At 44.5% G+C, this 15,868-nt stretch overlaps 1 protein-coding gene across 4 annotated transcripts in view; it reads left to right on the forward strand.

Annotated features, from left to right (window-relative positions):
• ANO2 (anoctamin 2) overlaps positions 1 to 15,868 on the forward strand; it is a 343,520-nt gene that overhangs the window by 68,542 nt on the left and 259,110 nt on the right. For all 4 annotated transcript variants that reach the window (XM_077871350.1, XM_077871352.1, XM_077871354.1 and 1 more), the window contains one exon: positions 13,668 to 13,766. In XM_077871350.1, coding sequence (XP_077727476.1) covers positions 13,668 to 13,766 — 99 coding nt within the window. The remainder of the gene's footprint in view (positions 1 to 13,667; positions 13,767 to 15,868) is intronic.

The following is a 15,868-nucleotide window of genomic DNA, read 5'->3' on the forward strand; positions in this document are numbered from 1 at the left end:
TTGCACCAATGTAGAGGTGTCTGGAGATAGAGACAGAGGAGCCTCAGAAATCATCTTGACCCGTAAAGGGTTAAGGAGTGCAAGTCTTCTCTTCCTTGTGTTGTTTGGGATAATGTCACTCCCCTCTCCCTCTTTTTGTTGAAAACCTACTATGGGCTTAGCTCAAGGCAACGCCAGGAGGAACCAGTGAGCCTCAGAGCTGGGTTTTGGTCACCCTGAAGGTAAGGGAATCAGAGATGTCCACAATCAGACCCGGTGCTGCATGCCACAGATGAGTGACAAGTGAGGACACTGGTCTCACTTGCTTTAGGAGTCCGGAAGGACTTCTTGGAGAAGGTGTGACTCCAGTGAGAGGCTTGCCTTTGGAAGTAAGCCTCTGGGCACTGAGGGAGGCACTTGATGGGATGAGCCCTGGGTGTTATATATGTTGGCAAATTGAACTCCAATAAAAAAATATACAAAAAAAAAAAAAAAAAAAGAAAAGAAAAAGGAAATGAGCCTCACAGAATGCCTCATGGCCCAGCCAGGTGGTGGGATGCAGGGCACCAGCTCAGCCGGCATCAGCACCTTCTCCATGTGGCCCTCACCATGAGGCTTCCATCAGTCCCTTGTCACTTACCTCTTGCTGCCCATTCTCCCACTTGCCACCTGTCACCACTGCCCCTAAGTCCTCATCTCCTCTCCCAGCTTTTCCCAGCTCCTCTCTCCTCGCTGTTTCTGATTACTCCCCCCAGTTGGTTACTTGCATTCTTCTGCATTGAATCTCATTTCGTTATTTCCTGTCCCATATTTTCTAAACTCCCCAGGTCCCTTCTCATTTATTTCCCCATCCTCTCTGGTGCTGTTTGTAGTGCCGCCCACTTTGTTATCTGTAGATTTAGTTAGCAGGGCTGATGACCCCTTCTCTTCCCGACCAGAGGCTACGGGGAGGGACAGGTGGTCTTAGGCAGGGCCAGCTTGATGGCAGTGTGTGTGCATGCACACGCAGGGTTATGGCTGTGGAAAAGCCAATTTTGGCTGCACGGAGAGGACATATTCCAAACTGGGCTCTCGCTTCATATAGGGGAAAAAAATGCCCCAGGAGCCAGGTTTTTCTGGGAAAAAAGGGAGGATGCTGGAAACTGGATTGCACAGACCCCCTCTATTTGAATTCCTCTGGCCCTCAGACACCATCTGCAGAATCCAATTACTGTTAGCATTGAACACCTATTATGTGCTAGGCATGGTGCTAGATTCCTTTCTTGTATCACTGCTGGTCTTCATAAGTGCTCTGTGAGGTCACTGCTTTTTTGGATTATTATTTTTCTGTTTTACCAATAAGAAAAATGTGTCCCAGAGAAACTACATACCATATCCATGGTCACACAGGGCTGTAGGGAAAAGCTGAGATGTTAGGCTCTCTGAACTCTTCCTTAAATGTACCCTGCTTCTCCAAGACCACATCTACTTTATTCTCTGGCCCCCAAACCACTCTAGGCTAATGAATTATTTTCATAGCACTCTTGGAAGGTGGGCTAATTCTGGATATTTTTGGAAGCCCCACAAATAATCAACTCTTCTATTCTTTTTAATCATGATAGTGATGGGTCTTTTCTGACAATCTTTGATCAGCTCACTATTAGATCCAAGATCTAGATCTTAGCTATTTTAATAGCCTTTATTCATAAGTTAATCTTTTCAAGATCTCCCTTAATGCCTCTCAAGTCTGGATCTTGTTGGGTGTGGGCAGGAAACTGGTGTGATAGATCTATGGGCAGCACCCTGGTTTTCAACTGTAGGTCTCTAAGCTCTAGGGTAGCAATTCTCGCTAGAGCACTGTATATTTTAGGAAAGAGAATTTTCCTTGTGTGGGACTTTCCAAAACATGGAAGCATATTTGGCATCCCTTCCTCCATCCACAAAACGACCATGGTGCTCCCCAGTCATTGTGACAATCAGAAGCTTTCACCCATTTCCGGGGCGAATGGTACAACTCTTGTAGTTTGCATAAAGGTGACACAGAGACTGTCTCAGGACCAAAGATGGCTGAGCAGGTGAAGTTCTGGTCCTCCAGAGCTCAATAGGACTGCCCCTTGAAATATTTGGCTTGAGGAAAGGGCTCTTTAGCTGAATAAAGCATATGACTAGTGTTGTAGAAGGCTTTATAGCTTCTTTGTACGTGTTTAAAGTCTACCTGCCTCTCTATATAAGAGATCTGTTATAAAGGATGAATGGCCCTTAGAATAAAGAGCCAGAGCCCTGCCTTTAAGCAATCTTCCTTTGACCTGCAGAAGGTCACAGTGGCACATGGGAAGTTTGCACCTTATTCTGTTGACCACAGCCTAGACTAGCTGTGGAGCAGATGGACAGTCCCTGCCCATCTATTGTATTTCTTGGACTCACTGGCAAATGGGAAGAACTTCCCAACTTGAGCTCTGCTCAGAAGAGGAAGGCATTTTCTCAGGGGTACTCTTGTTATTCTTTGTCCTACTGAAGATCTAATGAACGTAGGTGACCGTACGGGGTTGATCCATCCAGGTTGCTGTTGTGAAGTTCATGGACAGCAGTAACACAGAGTGGGCAGTGTGATCAGCACAGGCCACATCTCAGCCCTCTGGCTCCCTGGCTTCCACCCTACTTCAGGTGGGCTGGGCTCCGCACCCTGCATGCATTCCTCCTTGCATCTTTGTCTGCCTGTCCCTTCTCTTCAGGCCACCCACAACCCTTTTGTATCTGTCAATCCCATCATACAGTGTTCAGAGTAAAACTCACATTCCCTGTCCTCCCATGGCATCCTTTCTGGCTCCCCTAGCCCAGACTCAGCTCTTCCACTGGTTTCTTGTATCAGCGAGAACTCTTGGTTGCATGGACAGAAAATCCAACTCAAACTGGCTTAAACAACAAAGAGAATTTATGAGCTCATGTGATCAGAAAGTCCCTAAGTAAATTTGATGAAGTTTGATCCAGCAGCTCAAATGATGTCCCCAAGGACTCGCTATTTCTCCATCATTTTGCTTAAGCTTCTGAAGGTTCTACTTCTATTTACTCAGTGGTCCCTTGGCTGACCCAGGTCTTCCCTTTATGGAGCAAGTTGACTGCCACTATTCTCCCCAGAGTTCTAACAGAAAGGGAAAGCTGCTCTCTTAGAATCCCTGGCCAAAATTTCTTCAACGTCTTATTGGTTCTGACTGCATTACAAACAGATTCCAGAACCAATTGTTTTGGCCGAGAGGAGGGATATACTGATTGGCTCAGGCTAATTGGGGTCATTCCTGGAGGTGGTGATAGAGTCAGTTCCACTGAAAACATTGGCTGAGATCTAGGAGGACTATTTCTCTCCAAGCAAAATCTGGCAATTATTGATGAGGTAAAGGCAAGAATCCTATGAATAATCACTAGTTGTCTTGTCCATTTGGACATTAATTACCTCCTCATCATGATATTATTCATCTGTTTCATGTGTTAGATATCATTCATCCAGTTTCCAAAGACCCTGAAAGCCACGTGATGGTATATAATAGCTTACATTTCTTCTGTATGCCTTTAGCTCTTAACACATTGCTGAACACACAGTTGTTGCCCAATAAATACTTGCTGAGTTGAAATATGTCGAAATGATTTAATCATAGGAAATAGTGGGGCTATTTCCTAGGGGAGAGGTGAGTCACGGCTAAGAAAAGACAAGGGCATATCTTTGGGAGGGAGAGGAGTTAATTAATGATAGCCTGAAGGTTTTATGCAGGGGTCTCCAGGAGGGAAGAAAAGTATCAAAATCAAAGAATCACATAAGTTTTGAGTTAGGAGGAATATTAACAATAGTGTACTTGTACAGGTAATACAATGGGCTTTTAAATGCCTAGAAATGTTTCTCTCTGAGTGGGACATTTATCCCAGGGGCTAAAGGAAGGAAGGTGAGGAAGGAGGTACTGGGCACTGCTGCCCAAAGGTTTGATGGCAGTTGAATGCAGTGGTACTCATTGCTGATCTGCAGGGTGACCCTAGGATTTATCATCCAATTCGGGGTGTTTTTGTAATGCTACGGTGCTATATGGGATGGGATGATGAGGCAAGGAAAGTAGACAGGGATGGTCCCAGCCCACCCAGGACCTATCGATAGTCCTTGGTCTGGGTCTGTGTCAGCCACCCAACTGGGGGCCCTCTGCCCACCTCCCTTCCCCTGGGCATTGAAAGGCTCACAGCATCCTGCTGGGGGCGAGTGGGAAGCCCACACACGGCTGAGGGCTAGCCTTTTGCAGCATCTGATTCCACTTGCAGGATGTCGACTGTCCAAAATACTTTCACTGTGACAAATAGGAAAGGGCAGCGTTTTCCTCTGGTCTTTCCTCATGGTTCATCCATGACCTTTTCCTGCCCTGTCTGGGGCTTGGCCTGTGTGCCTGAAGCCTGGTCCTCAGCGCCCTTGGCCTGCCTTAGTTTGGGGAGAGGCCCTGGCCTTTCTGTCAACGTCTTAACAGCTTATGGATTCTTATCCTCTCTTTTTATAGAAATTTGGTCCCTGGCTCATGGGTTCTGTTTAGCTCTTTACTGGATACAGTGCAAATTCCCAAGAGAAACTTTCTCTTTTATCTTTGACTTCATTTGGTGTTGTTGAGATACGTGCCAGAAACTATTGCCCTGGTGGGCTCAGCTATGATTTCTCTCAGGTAGGACCCAAGAAGTTTAGTAGGATTCCTGTGGAGGTCAAAGTCATATGTTATCTGTCTAAAGGTAGGGCCATGCTCTGTATTTTGATACTGAAAGCAGAGATTTGGCAGTGACTTCCCCTGAGTTCATGCTTAAGAAAATCCTTTTTATATATATGTTATAGTTTGCAGAATACTTTATGTGATCTCATTTGCTCTGAGATACCATTGGATCAGTATTAAACTCTGAATATTTATTTACTAAAAACTAACATATGGCGTACTGTTAAATAAATAACATATTGATTTAACATATTTTAATGAAAATTAATGATATTTTCCCAAACAAAAAAATGTGAAAAGTGTGGCATTGTTTTACATTTTTCCTCTAACTTTACTGGGGTGTAACTGATATGTGGTAAACTCCAAATATTTAAAGCATTGAATCTGTTCAGTTCTGACGTATGGCCACACCAGTGAAACTACTATCAGAATTGAGGTAATGAATATATTTATCCCCAAGAGAGTCTGTGCGTGTCTTTGTACCATTTATCCTTTTGTCCTCCAGGTAGTATTAGTTATTACAATTATTTTAACATGGTCTCTGAGTTTCAAGGGCTTTGGTGACTTGTCCTAAGTGGTGCAGCTGGTAAGTGACAGAGCTGGGCTCCCAGACTGGGTCCTCAGACCCAAGTACCCACGACCTTCCCACAGCATGTCATATATGGTGAAGATTTTCTTTCATTTCTTCTGCAGGATTTTTGAAGTAGAATGAAGCCCAGAGAACACTTAATCCCACTCTGTTCGTGTGGCACTCCTCCCAGGGTGCCATGCTGCCCTTGGGGGCCTCTGCTCAGGGATTTTGTGGGGCAGCAGGTTCTCTCAGCCCTTGGTATGAAAGAGGGTCTGACTCTTCAGTTTTCCTGGATTCACCCTCATGACTTTATCTACTCCTGAGCTTTGAGTGGGGGTTTTCTGGAGGGCTCCTGTCTGGAGCACAGTGATAGATGATACACAGAGTAGATAGACACTATGGTATGGGTCTAGAGATCATCTCCCTTCTGGGCACCTGTCCATTTTGGTAGCTGATCCCAAGGGGTCCCCTTTCAGCCTTGGGTGTCTTCCCCTTCCAGGAACTTTGGTGATAGCTATTTGCTTTGAAAAAAGGATGAAAAAAGATTGGCTGAATTTTCATTTCTATAGGACCTTGGCTATGTTGTCCCGAGTCTTTGGTTGGGGACTAGGTGAAGCCTTTCCTGTAAGAAAGGACATGCTGTGGGTATTTTTTGGGGCGGCGGTATCTGGGACAGGGCACAGTGGGCATTTGGTCCTGCCCTCTGCCTCTGCTGACCCATTCCCACCTTGGCCTGGAGAGGCCGGGGTTCAAGAGGAGGTTCTATTGCTCTGAGCTGGAGCCTCCCAGGAAAGCAAGCTTTCATCTCTCCTCCTCCAGTCAGGACACTCTTCCCTGTGCTGAATTCTAAGTCTCTGGGTCTCCAGGAAGTCCAGGCAGAGCCTGCTCCCTGACCATAGATTGGAAGGTCCCGATAGCTGAAGGGAGGTTAAACTTTGGTCTTAACAGTGACATAGGAGACCAGGGTGTTCCTCAGACAGAGCGGTTCAAAGAACCTCTCATTTCCTGTTCTCATTTCAAAAGTGTCAGGGCCACACCCCGCCCTCCCCTTTAGTCTGTGACGATGGCTGTCCTGGCCACAGTCTCAGCAGCACACAGTAGAACTCCTCTGACTGTGCACTGTCAGCATGGGGATCTAAGAACATGGGGAGTCACCAGGGGCTTCTCTCAACCTCGCTGTGGGGCCGTACGCCTGTGGTCCCTGCCCATCCAAGGTGAGCTAGGCTGCTGATATCTCAGACGAGTGTGGCCCTGCTTTGTCCGTCTCCATCTTCTACACGTTCATCTCCCCGCCCTCCCTCTGGCAGCCCTGTTCCTGGGCCATGATGTGCTACAGCAGATGTTCTCAGTGCACAGCGGGGCCCGGGACCAGAGTACACTCAAGCGTCTGGGGTCAGCATCGAGGTGGCTTGGCAGGCCTGTGTGGGAAGGAGGCTTGTGGAGTATCGGTTTCCAGTGTTTGGCCAGGGCTGCCTTCCATTCATTCTTGTTTCTCTAGAGGGAGGACGTGGTCTTGCAAAGCCACATGCAGTCTTGGATAACAACAGCAAGACATAAACAATACAGATAATCTCACCAGGAGTGCTTGGCCTCTTGTCCCTGCCAAGGGCCTTGAGAAGTGGCTGGAACACTGGGGAGAGGTGGCTGGGGGTGCAGTTCCCTCTCCCAACGCTGCTCTTCCTGCATCCCTCATTTACCTCCTCTCTTGTGGAGGGAGAGGCTGTGGGATTGCCCTCAGATGGATTGGGAGCCCTTGGGGACGTGTGGTGCCATCCTGCTCACGGGCTATGGGACAGACCCTGGTGTCAGGAGCCCTGGGTTTCATTCCTGACTGTTACTAACTAGCTGTATGTCCATGTCCAAGCAACTGAGCCTCCTCTGTTCTAGGTCTTCATTTGTTATTTGGGAAAGATATGTTAACTATTTTTAGAGGCCTCTTTATCTCCAGAGTTCTTTGGTCAAATCAATTTATTCTTTTGAAATTCTCCATGCCCATCAACTGGCCCTGCTTTGAGCTGTCCACACAGGGATGTTGAATGGTATCATGGAAGTCTTGGCAAGTAAAGATACCAGAGACTTTTACATTTGAAATGTTTTTTATTTTCCAAAGTATCCCTGATTCTTTTCCTTATTTTTTAATAATAAATTTATTTTTTATTGGTGTTCAATTTTCCAACATACAGAATAACACCCAGTGCTCATCCCGTCAAGTGCCCCCCTCAGTGCCCGTCACCCATTCACCCCCACCCCCCGCCCTCCTCCCCTTCCACCACCCCTAGTTCATTTCCCAGAGTTAGGAGTCTTTATGTTCTGTCTCCCTTTCTGATATTTCCTACCCAATCTTTTCCTTAATGCTACAACACCTTATAAGACCACAAGGCAGAGGGGTTCTAGGTATATGCAGTCCCAGCTCAGTTCAGATTATGGTTTGTGAGCACCAGAATGAATGTGTGCAGATGGGTTAGGCCTCCAGAAAGAGAGAAGTGATCTGCAAATGCAATGAGGACCAGGGCCTACTGATAGTAATGGAGATGCCCTCCTACAAGGTCTTCATAAGATTCCTTGTCAGGTGGAATCTTGAATAACGTTAGTTGTTGACCTGAGAAAATGATTCAGAAATGACACTTTTTATTTTTTTATTAATGAAAGACCTACAGAGAGGCAGGCTCCCCATGGGGAGCCTGAAGCAGGACTCAGTCCCAGCAACAAGGGATCATGACCTGAGCCAAAGGCAGATGATCAACCACTGAGCCACCCAGGTGCCCCCAGAAATGACACTTAAGAGTAATTGAATCATTCTCTTGAAATAGAACTAGATTTAAATGTGATTGGCCAAAGGTCACCAATTACTTCTGGGCTATTGTAGCCAATTTTTAGAAATAAATCACAGGATCCAAGAAGAACTAACTAGGTATTGGTGCATAGTAAAGTTACGATACATACTTACCGAGTATGTACTCTGTGCCAGTACTGTGTTGGCTGCTGAGGACAAAGCAGTCAACAAGATAGACACGTTCTTTGTCCTCACAGAGCTTAAGGTCTAACCAGGAAGACAAGCATTAGACACCTACTCATAATGATTGTGCTAATGGTCAGTGCTATGAAGGAGGAGGATGGGAGCCATATAGGCAAGAGGGGGGACCACCCACAATCCGGGGTTTAGAAAAGGCCTCCTGGAGGAAGTCATCTTTCACCTGAGAGCCAGTTAGGAGTTGGCTGGGTCTGAGGGTAGGGGAGGACCTTGCAGGGGAGGGGACAGAGTGTGAGGAGGTTCTGAAGTGGGACACTGGCTGGGTGGGGAGGTACCATGGTGGGAAGCTGGCTGGAGCAGTTGGAAACAAATGGGAAGAGTGTGGCTATAGTCTAGGGAGGGGGCAGAGGTGCTGGTGTCTTAGAGAAGGTACCTATGATCAGGCCTGCTCTTGAGGTGACTTTAGAGGGGAAGGGGGGGGATGCACTGGCTGATTAGGCAGGGCACAGGTTCTAGATAGAGACCTGACTTTGCTTTGGGAACTCCATGTTCCATTGATTTAGTTAGTGGTGAACAGGGCAAGGAAACCAACTGACAACACAACTTAAAAGAGACTGAGAGAACCAAAAGTCAGATTATGACTGAGGAGTACAGGAGGCCCCCTTATCTGTGTGGATACTTTCCAAAGTCCCCCAGTGGATGCCTGGAAGTATGAATGGTACTGAACCCTACATACACTGTTGCTGTTTTTCCCCCTCTACATGCTATTCATTTCCTTTGACCAGAATGCCTGCATCCTCTTCTTGGGTACCTTTTCCTGACATCCAGGAGATGGAGAAACAGAATTTGTAGGGTTTTATGAAAATAGAATCATGGTGAAAGCAGTAGGGCAATTTTGTGAGACATTTCAACTGAGCTGGAGAGATTTTTCTGTCTCTGTTGTCTATTTCATATTTCTTGCAGCTGAGATAGTTGTCCTCAAGATGGATGGGCTTGTGCTTGCTTGCAGAAATCTTTGGGCACTGGTTCTCCTCTGTCTGATGACCAGAATCAAATGACATGTTACAGTTCCTTTTCTATGAACTTGAGTTTTAGTTGCTTGATGAGATTTGGGAGCCCTTCCAGTCACATTAATTACATATTTATAAAATCTTTTCTAGAGATGGTCTATATGCTCTGATACACAATCTATTATATATTTTATGTTGAATTTCATGTTGTGTCAAAAAGTCATGTTTCCTAACTTTGCCCTCAAAGTCTGGAGATGTGCTATGTTTTGAACCTGTGAATTCTTGTAGAACACATGGGACATTTTGAAAATCCTGTAGAGACTTTTAAAAGTTCAAGGGAAGTCAACAAGGATTACTTAATCACAATCATAATGTAACAGGAACTGGTATTCCCTGAATCTTTCTGTTGACTGCCGGGATTTAGGGAAAATCTCCTGTTTGTCCAGCTATGTGCTGGGGTGCTGGAGGAACACAAAAGAACCAACAGATACTGTCTCATCAGTCATTTAAGTCAGGTGGAGCAAATCACTAGGGTCAAGGCTGACATCTCAAATGGCCCACATTTCAGGCCCTGTGGCAGAGACTTCGCAGAAACCTTATCTCCAATCCTCACAACAGACCAGTAGTGTTTCTCACCTTTATTCAGATAAAGAAACTGAGGTTCACTTGGTTCAGTGCCCTGCCCAACATCCTACAGCTGTAAAATCCAGGATTTACATCTTAATCTGTTTTTATTTGGAGCTCAAGCTCTTTCCACTCCCCTGCTGTACCAGAGAGAATCCAAATTGGGGGAGAATGGATCAGTTGGTCCCAGAGAAGAAGGAAGCCATTTTTTTTCTTTACAGCTCAGTTTGTGTTTACCTCCAATTTTAGATGCCTTGGTTAGTAAAAAGAGCTTCTGCACTTGGTGATGGTTCTGCTCAGGGGTTTTCAAATATTTGTTTTTCTCCAGGAGACACAGCCAGTCACGCCAGCTAACATTTCACATCAGCTTGTATGATTTTCTTTTTATGAGAAGGTAACAATACTGCATGGATTGAAAGGGACATGACTGGATGTTGGTACCACACGATTACATTCCAGCTTTTATCTTCTTTTGAAACAAATCTCATTTGAGGAGAATAGAGGAAAATTATGTTTTGCTGGAGGGAAAACTAGCAAAGAGGTCAGGCTGCAATGAATAGACCCTCTAAAATCACAATGGCTAAACAATTTTACCTTTCACATAAAAATCCCAGGGACAGGGGATCCCTGGGTGGCTCAGAGGTTCGGCGCCTGCCTTTGGCCCAGGGCGTGATCCTGGGGTCCCGGGGTCGAGTCCCACGTTGGGCTCCCTGCATAGGGCTTTCTTCTCCCTCTGCCTGTGTCTCTGCCTCTCTCTCTCTCTTTCTGTGTCATGAATAAATAAATAAAATTTAGAAAAAAAAATCCCGGCGATAGCCCAGGGCTGTTATGACACTCTGCGAGGATAGGACCCAACTTTTCTCTCAATACTTTGCTGTTTCTGGCCTTGACTTTGACTGCAAGGTCTGATGTGCTTGTCTCTATGTTCCAGGCAGCAGATCGGGGGGGAGGAGGGTGATGGAGGGCCAAAGGGCACCTATTTGCTGTCTTTGAAGAGGGTTGCCAGCAGCTGCTTCATGCCACTTCTACTTACATACACCACGTTGCTTAAAAATTAGTGTTATGACTGCAGGGGAGATATAGACTTGTTTCTGGATGGCCATACTCTTAGTTTGCAAGTGGATGAAGGAGATGAGAATGACCATCAGGGGAGAGCTAGCAATTTGTCACCAACGCCATGGGTTTTGACTCTTGCCTTCTCAACCCTTCCTCAAACTTTGAACATCTGCAGCCACTTAACAAATATTCACTACACACTTCCACTACCCATTATAGATAAAGTTAAAAAAAAAGGCATTCATCACAACTTAAAAGTAAGGACAAAACATCATATATTAAAATCAGTAATAGTCATGATTTCATTTCAGTGAGAAGGATGGTACCGTTTGCCGTCTTTCACCAAAAACATCTTTCCTGGGGCCATAGCGGAGGGCTGGGGCTACAGGTCAGCTTCCCAGATGGTTTCCTTTCTTACCCTTCATTTTCACTAAATTAGAAGAGCTTAAATTACAGTTAGGAGTAGCAGCAAGTGATGGATGACTCAGCCTAGTAATCCTGGATATTGTAACCATAGATAGACATGGAAATTGAGGAGATTCCTTGCTGAAAGCTACTTCCAGTGTTTTGTCAGAACGATGTCATCCTTGGAAGCTGGAAGGTTGAGTGTTTCATCTTAGGACTGCCTCATTGGTTCCTAATCCATCTTTTGATTTTGATTTTAGTCCAAAAAGCATGTCTTAATGTTCTGTTACAGCCCTTGGCGGTGGTTTGTAACTCTGCCTGGTAACATGCCATGTCTGTCCCCAGTGGACAAGAAGATCACCAGGTAGAGCATAGACTGCTTGGATCTGAATACTTTTTAAAATCACACTATCTATGTAACTTTGGACCAACTATTTAAATTTATTAAATTCCCTACCTTGATTTCTTCAACTGTAAAATGGAGTAGGTCATGGTACCTACTGACAGCATGGCTGTGAATATTTTTTGTGCCAAAGTACATGACTATCTGGTTCTGTCCTGGCACATGATATATACTCAGCTAAATACACATCATGGTTACTGTTGGTTTTTTTTTCAGGTGTTTGCAAACTCTAGACTCTCCAAGACTCATACCACAGTTGAGTGTTTGTACAAAATCTTAGTTTCTTCTTTTTTATTCTGCCTTACAAATCATAAGCTTTCATCTCCGAAGTGGGGGGTTGGTTTTGGATGTGTGAATTACTGAATATATCGTGGGACTGCCATACAGAATCATAGAGAGAGTCTTCAATTGCCTTATGAACATCATCAAGAATCTCTTTATCGTATTCATTGTCATGTGAGCATTGTCATGGCTTGTATACTTCTGTGGGGAAAGCAGTCCTCTGGTTGCCACCTATTTTTCTGCCCAGCACAAAAGCAGATGGTCAGAGGCTGCTTCTACTATTATCTTTAACACAAAACCAAGACCAGAGGGTGGACTGTTGAATACCAACTGGTCTTTGTGAATGAAGCTGGAAAATGTTCCAAAGGGGATATCCATTTTTACATAAGCTGTAACACTTTTGCTGCACGCAGAGTTGGTATCTTCTCAGTCCTGGGCTCTGTGCTTCCTGCTTCACAAAATACACAGTAATTCAGTAGGAACCTCAAGGAGTGTAGGGGGTCAGTGGAACAAAAAGCTATGAGCATTCTCTCTGTAGAGCACACTCACTTCCCTCACTGACCCTTGGCTGCGCCCTGATGTCAGTGGCTGGCTGGCTGGTATACCAGCATCTTCCCACCATGGTGCATGGGTTCTACGTGATTTCTAGCAGTCATCTGAGAAGGGGTGCTGTCGACTTGTTCTCCTTTCTCTGTGAACAAACACCATGTTTGTAATGAATTCTGCAGGTGGTTTAAGAAGCTTCTTACCAATAATGGGGCTTTTGCCTATTTTTTCTGACTTGTTTTGGTTTCCTTTCATTCTTCAGTGACAAAACTAAATTGAAAATGTCTGAAGTAGTTGCTTTCTTTGTATGCTTATTTTGAAAAGTTTGAGGTTTTATGTGAAGGTGGGGAAAAACTGACAGCTTCATGTCATTTTTTTAAATCACAGACCAATTTTTGTCACAGACACTGTGACCAGGATTACTGACTCATGAAGACCTAATTTTCAAATACTCATTTCTGCATTTTCTTTCCTTTTAATTTTTGGGTGAAATTACTACACTCACAGAATCACTTGTCCTGTGACATAGATTCATATTCTATATTCACATTAGATCTCTGTTCATGATTTATGTTTATGATGTCATTTTTCATTGCATTGTTTACATTATTATTTATTATCATTAGTTTTGGACTTAGGTGAACTACTTTTGCCATTTGGGGCTCTGACACAGCACAGTAGGAACACAGATACAAACTTAACAGTAAACAATGAAACTCTGTGAATGGGATGAGTGGCAGGCTGTTCACCAAATGCCAGCAAAAGTCCTGTAACTGCTACAGAGTGTGATAGGATTTCTGTGAAACTCAGAGTTGCTTACATTTCAAATCTGGGGCCATACTCATTTTAATTCTTCTTTTCCTCTGAAACCACCAAACCTCCAGGGACCACACTTTGGGAACAGTACTCTGTGATTTTTGATGAGAGCCTTTCTGGAACAGAACTGGTGAATGGGATATGGGCAGGAGGGGACTGGGTCCTGGTGAAGTTAAAAGAGAACAAACACCAGAAACTGAAGAAACACCAGGCTTCTGGTTTGGGAAAGTTGGGGAGACAGGAATTTAAACTATGTCCTTCTAAGTGTTTCCATTTTTTCTTTCTTTGTATCTTACAGAATAAAAGCCAGGGATCCATCTTTGTCCGGATCCACGCCCCATGGCAGGTGCTGGCCAGAGAGGCGGAGTTCTTGAAGATCAAAGTCCCCACCAAGAAAGTATGAGGATGTTTCTTCTGGGTTTGGGGGCCTCCTGAGGGCTGGCTGGGAATAGTGTGGGGACAAGGCCAGGGTTTGGGAGATGAGGGGTGTGGAGTTGAAATGGCAGTTGCCTCCCCAGGGATCCTAAGTATGGGGCAGTGATGTGGATAGGGTCGGAAGAAAGTTGGGGTACAGAGAGGGGCAGGGTTTGGGAGATCCCTTTACCACAGAGCTCCCTTGGAATATGCTTCGTGAGAAGTCAGCCATGGCCTGGTCCAGTTTCTTGGCCCCTTTGTTATACTTCCTTTCTCCCTCTTCTTGATGTCCCAACACTGGCAGGCTTTTTTTTTTTTTTTCTTCCCCTTTTTAAAGGGAAAACAGCAAGGAGAGCAGACAGCAAGCCTTGCTGATTGGGTCAGCAGCATGTAGGGAGAATAGCACTAAACTTGCTGTGAAGATCCTTGTTCTGGCTGTGACTCTGCCACAGAGTACTATGTGGTGGTGGCTTTCACTCATCTCTTCTGTAAAATAGAATGTTCTTAATCAAAAGAGTTGATTTAAAAAAAAAACATTTGGGAAAAAATCATTTGGGGAATGTTTTAAAAATGATTGTCAACAGTGAACAACCACAGACATGAATATCAGCTACAAACATTCTGCCAATAAGAAGTAAATGTTTTGGGGTCACATACCTGAGTATCTTGTTTTCCCAAGGACGACACCAGGGTCTTTCCCCCTTCAGTTGCACTGCTGTATTGTCTCCTAGTTTTGGATATCTTGCTCCTAATCCCATTGTCCTCAAATGCAGGTGCCACTCATGGCCCTCCACTCCTTGTCCACTGATGTTCTCCCCAACTCGCCTCAAGTATTAGTTTTAGATGGAGGCTTCTGCTTCTCTATAGTAGTGACCTAACCTGGCCAACCCTTTCACTTCTCTTTCTTCTGCTTCTAACTAACCTCAATATATTTCTTATCCTTTCTCTGGTTTATGTAAGTATCCAGTGTTCTCTTAATCTCATTCTATTTGTATCTTGCTTCTTGTGTTTTTTCTCTGCTGGCTGATCCTTGGAAAGAAGGTGAGCAAAACTCTAATGGCCATGCTATGGCTTCTCTCTCCCAGGATGCTCCTTATAGCAGGAAAGCTAGAGACATAGAAAAAGTGTGTATCCTTCTGTTCTCTCTTATGCCTCTTTCTTCGTTGCTCTCCTTCCCATCCTTCTTCCTTCCCCCTTCCACATCCCTCTCCTGATGCCTTTTCCTTGCCTCCTTCTCTGTTCTTAGGACATCCTGCCATACCTCTTATTTCTCTATCACCTTCTCCTCCTCATTCCTAGACTCAGCCCCCACATAATGCCTGCCCCTGGTCTCTACTCATTCTTTCACAGGCTCATATCTTTGAGAGCATAGATCTGCTTAAATGACCCATCTTCCCCTAGAGTTATGTGCTTGCCATACTCTTAGCCTACTGGAACTGCCACCTATAGTTTAGGTAATGCCTGTACTTGAACTTGAGGAAGAGATAATGAAGGTAAGGACATATTACAATGCAACCATCTCTGAGTTTCCCTCCTTCTTTGTCTTTATCTTTTTGCATTTTAAAAATAATTCAGATATATTTGACATACCTTTGTGTAAACTTAAGGTCTACAACATGTAAATTTGATACATTTTTGTATTGTAATATGGTTACCATTATAGCAATAATTAACACCTCTGTTACTGTTACATAATTATTCTTTCTTTTTAGTGGTTGGAATAATTAAGTTCTAGTCTCTTAGTGAGTTTGATGGCTATAATACAATATTGTCTGTATTCACTGTATTGTGCATTAGCTCTCTAGCGCTTATTTCCTACTCGTTGCAAATATGTATCATTACACTATATCTCTCCTATCCCTCTGCCTTCTCCATTCCCTGGTAACCACCCTTTTACTCTCTGTTTTTACAGGTTTGGCTTCTTAGAGCCCACATATAAGTGATAGTACTTAGTACATTTTTTTCCTGACTTAATATCACTTAGCATCATATGCTCAGAGTTCCTCCATGTTGCAAATGGTGGATGTTCTTGTTTCTCACGGCTGAGTGAGATTCCATCGTGCACACATACCACATCTTCTTTAT

This window comes from Canis aureus, chromosome 25 (assembly GCF_053574225.1).
Source record: "Canis aureus isolate CA01 chromosome 25, VMU_Caureus_v.1.0, whole genome shotgun sequence".
NCBI lineage: Eukaryota > Metazoa > Chordata > Mammalia > Carnivora > Canidae > Canis > Canis aureus.